This window comes from Schistocerca piceifrons, chromosome 5, assembly GCF_021461385.2.
Source record: "Schistocerca piceifrons isolate TAMUIC-IGC-003096 chromosome 5, iqSchPice1.1, whole genome shotgun sequence".
NCBI classification, from domain to species: domain Eukaryota; kingdom Metazoa; phylum Arthropoda; class Insecta; order Orthoptera; family Acrididae; genus Schistocerca; species Schistocerca piceifrons.
The window spans coordinates 273,395,067-273,407,712 of NC_060142.1; the positions used below are offsets into that span (position 1 = coordinate 273,395,067).

At 38.4% G+C, this 12,646-nt stretch overlaps 2 protein-coding genes across 2 annotated transcripts in view; one reads left to right on the top strand and one right to left on the bottom strand.

Annotated features, from left to right (window-relative positions):
• The window catches only part of LOC124798940 (carnitine O-acetyltransferase-like), a 97,037-nt gene extending 87,366 nt beyond the window's left edge, over positions 1 to 9,671 (bottom strand). The window contains exon 1 of the mRNA XM_047262473.1: positions 9,575 to 9,671. The gene's annotated coding sequence lies outside the window, so the exon portion shown is untranslated. The remainder of the gene's footprint in view (positions 1 to 9,574) is intronic.
• The window catches only part of LOC124799310 (peroxiredoxin-6), a 53,010-nt gene continuing 49,973 nt past the window's right edge, over positions 9,610 to 12,646 (top strand). The window contains exons 1-3 of the mRNA XM_047262896.1: positions 9,610 to 9,720; positions 9,938 to 10,166; positions 10,254 to 10,410. Of these exons, the coding sequence (XP_047118852.1) occupies positions 10,081 to 10,166; positions 10,254 to 10,410 (243 nt within the window). The 5' untranslated portion in view covers positions 9,610 to 9,720; positions 9,938 to 10,080. The remainder of the gene's footprint in view (positions 9,721 to 9,937; positions 10,167 to 10,253; positions 10,411 to 12,646) is intronic.

The following is a 12,646-nucleotide window of genomic DNA, read 5'->3' on the forward strand; positions in this document are numbered from 1 at the left end:
AGAGCAAGTTCCCATCTCCGGAGTTCGGATAGGTTGGTGTTAGTGGGAAGTATCCAGATAACCCGGACGGCGTAACACTGTGCCAAGATGTGCTGGCCGTGCACCAAGGCATGTTTAGCCACAGGGTGATCCTCATTAGCAACAAACACTGTCTGCCTGTGTCCATTCATGCGAATGGACAGTTTGTTGCTGGTCATTCCCACATAGAATGAGTCACAGTGTAGGCAGGTCAGTTGGTAGATCACGTGGGTGCTTTCACACGTGGCTCTGCCTTTGATCGTGTACACCTTCCGGGTTACAGGACTGGAGTAGGTGGTGGTGGGAGGGTGCATGGGGCAGGTTTTACACCGGGGGCAGTTACAAGGATAGGAGCCAGAGGGTAGGGAAGGTGGTTTGGGGATTTCATAGGGATGAACTAAGAGGTTACGAAGGTTAGGTGGACGGCGGAAAGACACTCTTGGTGGAGTGGGGAGGATTTCATGAAGGATGGATCTCATTTCAGGGCAGGATTTGAGGAAGTCGTATACCTGCTGGAGAGCCACATTCGGAGTCTGATCCAGTCCCGGAAAGTATCCTGTCACAAGTGGGGCACTTTTGTGGTTCTTCTGTGGGAGGTTCTGGGTTTGAGGGGATGAGGAAGTGGCTCTGGTTATTTGCTTCTGTACCAGGTCGGGAGGGTAGTTGCGGGATGCGAAAGCTGTTGTCAGGTTGTTGGTGTAATGGTTCAGGGATTCCGGACTGGAGCAGATTCGTTTGCCATGAAGACCTAGGCTGTAGGGAAGGGACCGTTTGATGTGGAATGGGTGGCAGCCGTCATAATGAAGGTACTGTTGCTTGTTGGTGGGTTTGATGTGGACGGACATGTGAAGCTGGCCATTGGACAGGTGGAGGTCAACATCAAGGAAAGTGGCATGGGATTTGGAGTAGGAACAGGTGAATCTGATGGAACCAAAGGAGTTGAAGTTGGAGAGGAAATTCTGGAGTTCTTCTTCACTGTGAGTCCAGATCATGAAGATGTCATCAATAAATCTGTACCAAACTTTGGGTTGGCAGGCCTGGGTAACCAAGAAGGCTTCCTCTAAGCGACCCATGAATAGGTTGGCGTACGAAGGGGCCATCCTGGTACCCATGGCTGTTCCCTTTAATTGTTGGTATGTCTGGTCTTCAAAAGTGAAGAAGTTGTGGGTAATGAGGAAAGAGGTTTTAGGTAGGTTGGCAGGTGATCGGCGTGAAAGGAAGTGCTCCATCGCAGCGAGGCCCTGGACGTGCGGGATGTTTGTGTATAAGGAAGTGGCATCAATGGTTACAATGATGGTTTCTGGGGGTAACGGATTGGGTAAGGATTCCAGGTGTTCGAGAAAGTGGTTGGTGTCTTTGATGAAGGATGGGAGACTGCATGTAATGGGTTGAAGGTGTTGATCTACGTAGGCAGAGATACATTCTGTGGGGGCTTGGTAACCAGCTACAATGGGGCGGCCGGGATGATTGGGTTTGTGAATTTTAGGACGAAGGTAGAAGGTAGGGGTGCGGGGTGTCGGTGGGGTCAGGAGGTTGATGGAGTCAGGTGAAAGGTTTTGTAGGGGGCCTAAGGTTCTGAGGATTCCTTGAAGCTCCGCCTGGACATCAGGAATGGGATTACCTTGGCAAACTTTGTATGTGGTGTTGGCTGAAAGCTGACGCAGTCCCTCAGCCACATACTCCTGACGCTCAAGTACCACGGTCGTGGAACCCTTGTCCGCCTTAAGAATGATGATGGACCTGTCAGCCTTCAGACCACGGATAGCCTGGGCTTCAGCAGTGGTGATGTTGGGAGTAGGATTAAGGTTTTTTAAGAAGGATTGAGAGGCAAGGCTGGAAGTCAGAAATTCCTGGAAGGTTTGGAGAGGGTGATTGAGGAAGAGGAGGTGGGTCCCGCTGTGACGGAGGACGGAACTGTTCCAGGCAGGGTTCAATTTGGATAGTGTCTTGGGGAGTTGGATCATTAGGGGTAGGATTAGGATCATTTTTCTTTGTGGCATATATACTTTCCCACGTGGAATTTTTCCCACGTGGAATGTTTCTCTCTATTATATATATATATATATATATATATATATATATATGTGTGTGTGTGTGTGTGTGTGTGTGTGTGTGTGCGCGCGCGCGCAGAATGTTCAGAAATAAACAAACAACACTGCTTAGACTGTATCACTGAAGGCAATGCCTGGTATTATAAATCTCAAAAATGCTTTTTATGCTATAAATGTTTTTTTTAATTACCTGTGATTGCATTCTGGGGGGAGGCAGCAATTTTATTAGGATAAGATGACAAGACACATATTCCACAAACTTTTAAGTGCCCTTTGCTTTGAAGAGCAGTCATCCCAGATGTTTGCTCTTATTTCTGAAATATGGAGCAATTTCACATGCAAATCTGTCTCTGCTGTTAGCTCTCTGGTGAAAATATTACAACTGATGAGCATTTACTCAGCTATTTCCAAGTAAAGCAAGGTGCAGGGTTACCCAGTTTACGTACAACAAATCTGAGAAACACAGACTAAAATTTTGGATAATTGTACAAGTGGCAGTACATTTGCAATGCGTTCCCATACATTTGTAAGGAGGAACCAGCAAACCAGCCACTGGCAGAGTACCATGAGAAGAAGAATAAGAATTTATTTATTCTCAGCATACTAAATTCTTAAGTAGCACTGAGCAAAGAAAGAAAGAAGGAACCAGAACCTGTTACTTTCTATAGTACCATAAAGTACAGTAAGGAAAGCACTGATCAAATGGTTTGTAAATATTCAACAAAGGTTGCTTGCAGGAGGTGGCCAATGCACATCTTTTATCATATCACAGACACAGCAGCAATAAATGTGTAGGTCCCCTACAATCAAATAACCAAAGAGAGCCTGAAGAGGAAATTGTTCATTCTTCAGACGGTAAATAAAATCACAAATGGGAAACAACAAAGAACAGAATAGGAAAGAAGCAAATCAACTAAAGAAGTGGTTGTAGGCCAAGACAAATAACAGTACCAATAATACGCCCATAGGCCAATTTCAGTGTTTAGAAATATTTCTGGACAGATGCACAGTTTGTATCGAAAATGATAATTTAATTAAAAATCGTTAGGACCTATGGGTAAAGCTTGACTGAAACCTGTACACAACACAGAAATTAATGGAGAAAATATAGGTCATACTTAAACCAGGTTTTAGATTTTTAATGCATATTTCATTAGGGGTCAAATAACGCCTTCCCGCTACCCTAGGGATTTTTACATTTGCAACTGTTCTAGTGTTCTTATACTAAATCTCACTGGTGAGTGTTTGACTGTTTGTTTATTACTAAACCTACTTACAAGATCATAAATCTGTTGAATTGACACTGAAAAAAGTTTAGTACTGAGGGTGTCTTGGTCGGAGGGGGGGGGGGGGGGGCAGTTTGACAGTTTCGCCAGCAACACTGCCTCCTGCTACTGCTTTGTGTCAATTACAAAGTTATTTCATTCAAGCCATATCATAATTGGGTAAGCAACAGCTTTTTTTTCTCAAGGTAATTGTTTCCTTCTTGTGAACTAGGTTACATTTAACAGTCATAAGCACAATTAGTGTTAAGTACCGAAGAAAATCTATCTATATATATATATATATATATATATATATATAGTTACCGAAAGTGTTTACAGCAGTAATACTTTCAGAGAGCACAGGTACACAATAACTTCCCCATATCAGATAGCCACAGTTTTTAATTGAAAAATAATCAGAAGTGATATCACATACTATACACTTGTATGACCTTGAACTACAGGACTTTGCTTCTTTTCAAGCAAGAGTATCTAAAATGATACTGTCAAGTCATTGTTCTTGTACAAAACAAATCCTCAGAAGTATGTGCAAAGCCTATATTAATATTATGCCAGTACTGTGAAACGTGTAAATAATGCAGTTGATAACTTAAATAATTTAAGGGAATTTCAAATTTATAGCCACTTTGACTACATTTTTCAAATCAGCTATATAAGAGATAACAGCAAAATGGACTTTTTAATGAAAGGTAGTTAAAAATCATGATTTTCTTATGTGCAACAAAGAAAGGTAGGGATACAATTATGTTACCTTACAGCCTACAATGATAAAAAAAGACAGCAAAATTATAATGGAAAATGATAAGTTTAGATTATAAATTTGTTGAATAAAGGGTCATTCCATGTCAAGTCACCCAGGCCTTGACACCAACCATGTCAGATTTTGATGAGACTTGGTACAATTACTTCTTTTATCATCCTGAAAGCACTTGTAAAATTTTTTTGCTCTATCTCTTATAGTTTTTTTTTTATAAATTTTTGAAGTTTTTAGATTTGGCGTTATTTCAGCAGTCGGAAATCTTAACTTAAACGTGTCCTCAACTAAAAAAATTTGTATATTAAAGAATACTCAAGATATCAGTTGAAATTTTGGAATATGTTTGTGTATTATATCTAAATGTAAAAAAAAATTACCATAAAGATATATTAAAATCTTCCAAATGAAAAAAAAATTACAAGGGTGTCCCCCCCTCAGCTAATGGATGTTTAGTTTTACAAAAACTGCAATATCTAAGAGTCTCAGACCTGATAGAAAGCTCAAATTTGTTTTAAAATACTCTTAATTGTATAGGCTATTAGATAAAAGAAAAATTATGTTGGCTTTTCAACCTGTTTAATAGTTATCTAATTTTTAAAATAATATTAATTATATTTTAAAAATAAAAAGTACCAAGTGACTTAGACAACGAAAATAAGTTTGTCTTCTTGGAGTGACAATGTACGCTTGGATTTTGTTTTGTTATTCCTGTGTTTTGAAGTAAAAAATTATTACGGTGTTAAATAGTGCTTGGATAGTATTTTATTAAGTTTATTTGAACTTTCAGTAAGTACTGTTACTTAGTTTACAGAGATTCTTTTCCAATATCCTATAAAAGTAACCAGAACAGTAATCAGACCAAAAGTGAAATCAGTATGTCAGATATTCAAACCTGTAGTGTAGGGTTATTTAAAAAATCTGACTGTTTCCAAACAACATACACACCTTCAAAAAAGTTACAACCGGTATCTGAACTGAGTGAGGAAGAACAAGATTTGATCCACTTACGATCTGGAATTAATCTGTGTGAATTTAAGAATATATGTTCACACCACAGCTACGACTTTTTAAATGTTTTTGAAAAGTATCAAACATGTGTAGACCCACTTAAAAAACACAAAAAGCCTATCACAAAATTGTTGAGAAGTGTAGGCTTGGATCTTTCTAAACAATTACTGACAAAAAATATTAGCCTAGCATAAAACCTGGACAAAAGCTTTGCTCAACATACCATAACTTTTGTGAGGAAAAATTAAGATTTGAAGTCAATGAAAGTGAAACAGATGATGAAGTCACGGTTGAATTAGAATCATTGGAATCCAGGAATGAATCCCTCGTACAAACAAACATTGCTCTTGATAATTTAGGTTTAACAGTGATAAAGCTTCATGACTTATCGTCAGAACAAAGTAAAGGGTCTTATTTTCAAAGGAAGGTTAGCAGTATTGAAAAGACTGCAAAAAAGGCGGTTTCAAAAGCATTAAAATATGATGCACCAAGTTCTGATGATGACAAAGAAGATACAAGTGTGGTTGAGAAAGCAAAGGATTTTGATGTAATGATTTCTCTTATGAAAGAGAAGATTTCATGTGTTGGGAGGTCTAGAAAGATCCAGATTCTGACCTTGGCTCCAGATTCTTGGAATCAAAATAAAGTGATGAAAGAATTTAATGTGAGTACATGGTGCGACAAGCTAGAAAGCTAAAATCTGAAAAGGGTATTTTGGAAACTCCTGGTCCAAAAAAAGGTAAAACTCTTTCTGAAAATACAGTAAGACTTGTAACAGATTTTTATGAAAAGGATGAAAGTTCCAGAGTGCTACCTGGAACAAAAGACAAAGTAAGTGTTCAAAAAAAGTGTACATGCAAAAAAAGACTCATTTTGTGTAACTTGAGAGAACTCTATTATTCTTTCAAATGGGAGAATCCCGAGGTAGAAGTAGGATTTTCAAAATTTTGTTTCTTGAGACCTATATGGTGTATCCTTGCTGGTGCTGCAGGCACACACACTGCATGTGTATGCAGTATCTACCAGAATGTTACACTATTACTGGATGCTGTGAAAATTGAAGAATCTTATAAAGACCTAATTAAGATGCTTGTGTGCAACACGGAAAACCAAAACTGCATGCTACATCATTGCGACACCTGTCCTGCAAATACTGCACTAACTGAGTACTTAACTGAAAAACTAAGTGAAGATTATGATTTAGAAGAAGAAATTGTAATCAGTTAGTGGGTTAACACAGACAGGGCAGATATGATCAAACAGTCTATCAGTGTTGAAGACTACATTTCTTTATTGGTTACGTCATTGGAAAAGCTCACCCTGCACTCATTTACAGCAAAATCCCAATCAGCAGCCTTTAAAAGATTGAAAGAAGAGCCACCACCCAAAACAACAATTATTGTGATGGATTTCAGTAAAATTATTCCTTTGCTATGCAAAATGAGATCCAAAGTTACCACTGGAATAGAGGTGGTTGTACTCTACAGCCAGTTGGAGTTTTTCCAAGAAATGAGGAAAACAATTTTTTTTTTCCAACCACTGTTTTATTAGTGATGACCAAGAACATGACACTGGTTTTGTTAACTTTGTACAAAAAGAAATTACAAAGTGGCTGTCATTACATCATACTGACATTGACTCAGTTCACTACTTTACAGATGGTTGTGCAGGGCAGTACAAAAATAGAAACAGTTTTAAAAATTTGACTGAACACTTGAGAGACTTTAATTTGAAGGCCCAACACTTTTTTTGCAACAAGTCATGGGAAGTCAATTTGTGATGGCCTAGGAGGAACTATTAAAAGAATTTTAAGGAAAGCCAGTCGACAGCTTTCAGACGAAGAACAAATAATGACAGCGATTGATGTGTACAAGTTTTGTGAAAAAAATATTGAAAACATTCATTTTCACTTTATTGACAAAAAAAGAAGCTGATTTGCTACGGTTAAAACTAGAAAAACCTTTTTCAGCAACCCGAACTTTTCCTAGAACAAGAAGTTTTCATAACTTCAAACCACTTCCAACAAACAACCTTGAAATTAGAAGGACTACAGATAGTGTAAAACCCTCCTTAGTCTTTTCTTTCCATTCATCTTCTGATTGGGTTCGTGTTGAACCATCCATAAAAAGCTATGTGGCTGCAAATTATGATGGTAACTGGTACTTTGGACTGGTAAAAACCATATTCAATGATGAAGATGCAGAAATTCTATTTCTACATCCTTCAGGACCAGTTGCATCATTTTATTGGCCCGAAAGAGAAGATTCTTGCATAGTGCCTTTGGAGCACATAGTGTGTGTAGTACACGCACCTCAATCAAGCGGCACTGGAAGAATGTATTACTTCAAAAAAGACTATCAAAAGAACTGAAAGCTCTTTGATGAAGTGGAAAAACAGACTTGCTGCAAAAATTCATGATGTTATCTAAAAGAGTTTTTAAGATAAGCAATTTTAAAGTTTTGAATACAAATTAAATTTACCATTTCCGAAGGTTCGGAAAACGCAAAATATAAAAACTTTAAAAATTTATAAAAAAAACTATAAGAGATACAGCAAAAAAAATTGCATGTGTTGTCAGGATGGTATTAGAACCATTTGAGCCAAATTTCATGAAAATCTAAGGAGGTGGGTGTAAAATTTATTTTTTATTGTGTGATTTGATATGGAATGACCCTAAAATGAGAGGATGAAAAAAACAAATGAAAGAACTGAGGAAGTGGAAGAAGGGCTGTTATTGGGAAAAGAAGGCCTTTCTCATATTGAGCATAGCTCTCAAAATATGAAAAACCAAATGCCTGAAACACACAACACTGTACTAACATACAACCCACAAAAACTGGCAAGAATTTCAGCACTCGTCACAGGCAATTTACTGTGCTTCAGAATACTATGGGCATCAGTTACAAGTCTGCATTTACAGATTAATTAGGACGAGAAATTCAAAGCTTGCTTGGCTTTTGTTACTCAAATACAAATTTTAACAAGATTCACAAATTACCGTACTTTCCTCGATCATCCTCTAAACAGCCTCTATACTCCACCTCTCACCCTGACTACTCTGTTTTTCTTAGCATGTCTTATTGCTTCACTCTCTTCCTCCTCCCTATTGTGACATAGCTTTTCTGTCTCTACATTCCTATTCCCCTTATATCTTCTTTGAACTTTCAACTAGTGTTACACAACCATAAGGCTTCCTTTTCTACTATCTAATAGAATTATAAAAATGGTTCAAATGGCTCTGAGCACTTCGAGACTTAACTTCTTAGGTCATCAGTCCCCTAGAACTTAGAACTAGTTAAACCTAACTAACCTAAGGACATCACACACATCCATGCCCGAAGCAGGATTTGAACCTGCAGTCACACTGTTCCAGACTGCAATGCCTAGAACTAATCGGCCACTCTGGCCGGCAATTGAAATTATAGCGTTTTTGTCTTATTAACATTTGTGTTCACTCGCGAAACTCTTAAAATTCATTTTATCTTCAATTTGGTGGATGGTCAACACGAAGGAATATTCACGGGATTAATTTAGAAAGCTACTAAAATTCTATCTATGGATCTTATCTAAAGTGTCTTTTTTTTATTATGCTTTGTTATGCACAGTGGCAATTAAAATTAGTAAATTCTCCTTACTTTTTAACAGTGAGATTACATTTTTCTCATTTTTACATCAAGTCCATATTTTTAAAGGTATGATCCATGTCAACAACATTGACTAACTGTAAACAACCAAGACACCACAGAGAATGTCTGTGTGTCTCCAACTTTTCCTGCCAATGAATTCATGATTCTGCTGAGAGATGTGATATTAGTTTTGGATATACAAACTGTCTCCATGCTTCAGGAAACCAGATGTACAGTAAGGGTTGTTTCGGAGAAACTTTACAAGGATAAACTTTGTTTCAATTAAAAAGCTCTAAAAAATCTATAGGCCTACTACAATTTGTTCATCCCAGAATTCCATAATTTGGACAACATCCTATTATTGAAGGAAACCACTGTGTACATTCATTCAGGTATTGTAATAATCGTAATTTTGTGTTATATTACAGGTATGAAAGCAGAATGAAAACAAAAATCACTCTACGTTATAAGGAACTATCTGGAAGTTCTCGCGAAAAGTACGCAGGAACTCCATTGGAACACTCCTTGACACATGTCACAGTTTGCAACAAACCATATTTCGTACGGTTCCCTACGAAAATAATATATAATTAGTATAAATATTCATACTTCAACAATCTGTGATAGTAATAGTATTAATGCATATATATTCGCAATTTTAAACGTAGCATATGTTACACATGAGTTGCTACTCCGCGTAACTTTTCAAACCGGTATTCTTTCTACTGTATATTAATATTCGTAACTGATAAAATTTAAAGAATCGTTATTTTCTAAGTACGTACAAACGCAACTCACAAGCTATAGGGCAAAAGTGTCACAACTGACCTGTGCCCCCTTCACATATTTAATCCCGTCGTACTGTACGTCAACATCTGCGGTGTTTGTTTATTTCGGCAAACTGCAGACGCAGCACAGCGACAGTTCCTAGCAAAATTATTAAGATTTGATTTTCCTCTACTCGCTATAATGCCGTAAGCACGTGCTTGATAAGAATTAATTTAATGCAAATATTTCGAATATTTTGAAATGTATTTTTTACTGTAGTGGATTACATCTAAATCTAATTGTGTAATATTTCCTCTCGGTTTTCATCTTTATCATGTTACGTTTACAATAACTAGGATTTAATTGATAGTTACAGAGTAACCTATGTCAAACTTATTAATTTTTATCTTATTTTATTCGTAGGATCAGAATGCGAAAACAAGTACTCTTTGACCACGTAAACACAAGAAAATACTAATATCTGCGAGATTCCGTGTATTGTGAAAGGCGGAAATTAGAAGTGAGATTTGGTGTTATCAGTAGTTATTCAGTGAGACCTATCAGAAATGGTGAATTTGGGCGACGAATTTCCTAACTTTAAAGTCAATACCACAATTGGAACTATCCAGTTCCATGAATGGCTTGGAGATTCGTAAGTAACTATGTAGTATAACGAAGTTATAGCGAAAACATTGTTGTTATTGTGTAATTACCGTGCCGGTACTGTTTTCTGTTGCAGATGGGGTATTCTGTTTTCCCATCCGGCCGATTTCACTCCTGTATGCACTACGGAATTAGCTCGCGTGGCTAATCTTATGCCGGAATTCGAAAAGAGAAATGTGAAAGTAATAGCACTGTCGTGTGATTCTGTAGAGTCACATTCCAAATGGATTGAAGTAAGTATTATTTTGACAATAACATTGGTTGTGAAAGGCGTAAAGATAGGGGGAAAGTGCGCAGTTCATATTGCAGACATAATGAAATACTGTAATTAGTGACTACCGGTACATTGTTGTTGGTACGATTGTTGACGGCCGCAATTGCTTCTTTGTCTGCGACAGATTGTGATACAAATTCCTGTAATATTTTGGAACCAGCCTTATCCTGTGATATCAAACTCTCGCGCAATTTTAGAATTAAACGGTTTCGTAGTACAGTCACTCTGAGGGTATAATCTTTGCGAAGCATTGTTAGTGCATGTAGGAGGATACTTCCCGTTGTACCATACAGCGGCTCCTTCAGCATATGGAGCGCGAGGAAAATGTTAGCGCCACAGTGGTGGTGATAGTCCCATTGGTATATCAGTAGCCCCCGCCCCTGCCGGCTCGTAAAAAAAATTACATCCTTCATTTCTGCCTACAGACCTGTGTGTTGCTTTACAATCATTGTGCAGCAGTCGCCATTTCCTTAGATATTCTTTTCAGGACTGTGCCCTGGTAAGTTCCACCAATCATTACCTGTTCTTTTAGGTACTTGACCATCCAGAGCTTGGACAACTACTTTTCTATACTCGAGACACTACATCCTCATTCCATAACTCAAGGTTAAATGTTTTTCTTACAATTTGGATCCACAGCCTCATTATGTATATTACTGAACATAATTTTGTAGATGACTTGGCTCTTGTAGTGTCTTCAGAGAACGTACAATATTCAGTACAAAATTTACAGGTTATATCCAAGAAATGCAGCACAGACATCAACCCTGAAAAAACTAAAATTGTGGTTTCTTGTAGTAAATACAAAGCATGAAGTAAGATTTCTTTGGAAAAATAGTAAACAGTGAAAACACACTTTTAGGCAACAAAGAATTCGCGCTGGAACATAGGACCTGCGTGAAAAAGGAATCTGGTACGCAGAAACAATGGGATTCATTAATAATGTAATGAAAGTTCTGTATTCCAGAAGTGCGTCAGATTACACCCTTATAAGACCTCCGCTGTACTATGGCAGCGAAGCCTGAACACTGCAGGCACTGGATGCAAAAATGCTAAAAACCAGTGAAATGAAATTCTTGATATGAACAGCTGGTTACAGCAAATGGGAACACGATAGGAATGAAGATGTACTGAAGGAACTTAAAATAGAATTCATCATGCATTATATTCAAAACTACAAGAAAAGAGAGAGAAATTGATTACAGTGAATGAGCTCAGAGAGGATCCCAAAATCCTTGCTACACTATGACCCGCAGGGTGGAATATCTCTTGGTCGATCAATGAAATGATGGCAGGAGAACTTTTCAGTGAAAGCTAAACAGGCCAAGAGGCTTAACGTGGAGAAATGCTAAACAGGTAAATCTTTCTAATGCTTGCTGCCCTTTGTACACTCGTACCACATTCGCTGTGGGGGACAGGTGTATTTGTTGCCTTTAGATCCAATACATTTGGGTCATTCCGTGTCAAGTGGCTTAAGGGTGCCCGCTAGACCATCTCCCATTTCAATGAAATTTTTACAAGATGTACATATAGACATTACTTGAAGCACTGCCAAATTACAGCTTCATAAGTAGTACGGTGGGGCCAGTAGCCATTTTTTCGTAAAGGCTCATTTTTTGACATTGCAACTGAAATGAATAAATGATCAACTTTGTTTTACCATTGTTCAGGATCTAAGGGACTTGCCGCACTGAAACTTTGTGATCCTGTGGGGTTAGAATAGGCCCGAGGTATTCCTGCCTGTCGTACGAGGCGACTTAAAGGAGTTTAACACGTTTTGGCTTTTATGTGATGGTCCCATGTAGGGTTTAACCTCCATTCTTCATAATTTTCTGGAAGAGCGGCCAATTGGGGAAGGGCGCCTTACAAGGTGCATCGTATCCATCGTGCATTGAGATCTTTACCCCACTTTCTTGTTGTCGCATTGCAGCCCTGCCCATTCTCCATCTCTTGCGTGAGGACACCTTTCTGGATGAGTTTTCCACCATGCATTATGCAGTGTCGATTTCTGCACCAACAATGACCGTGGGCTTCTTTGTACCTGATATCCAGCACGGTAGCCAATCCGTTGTGGTGGGGCTGTCATGTACCCTGTTGGTTGTAACCCCCTGACAACACAGGGATCGCTCTGCTAATGCCTGCACTGTTAACTCCCCATGTATGCTAAGGGGTAGATGCCAATCCCCCAGGGGCAT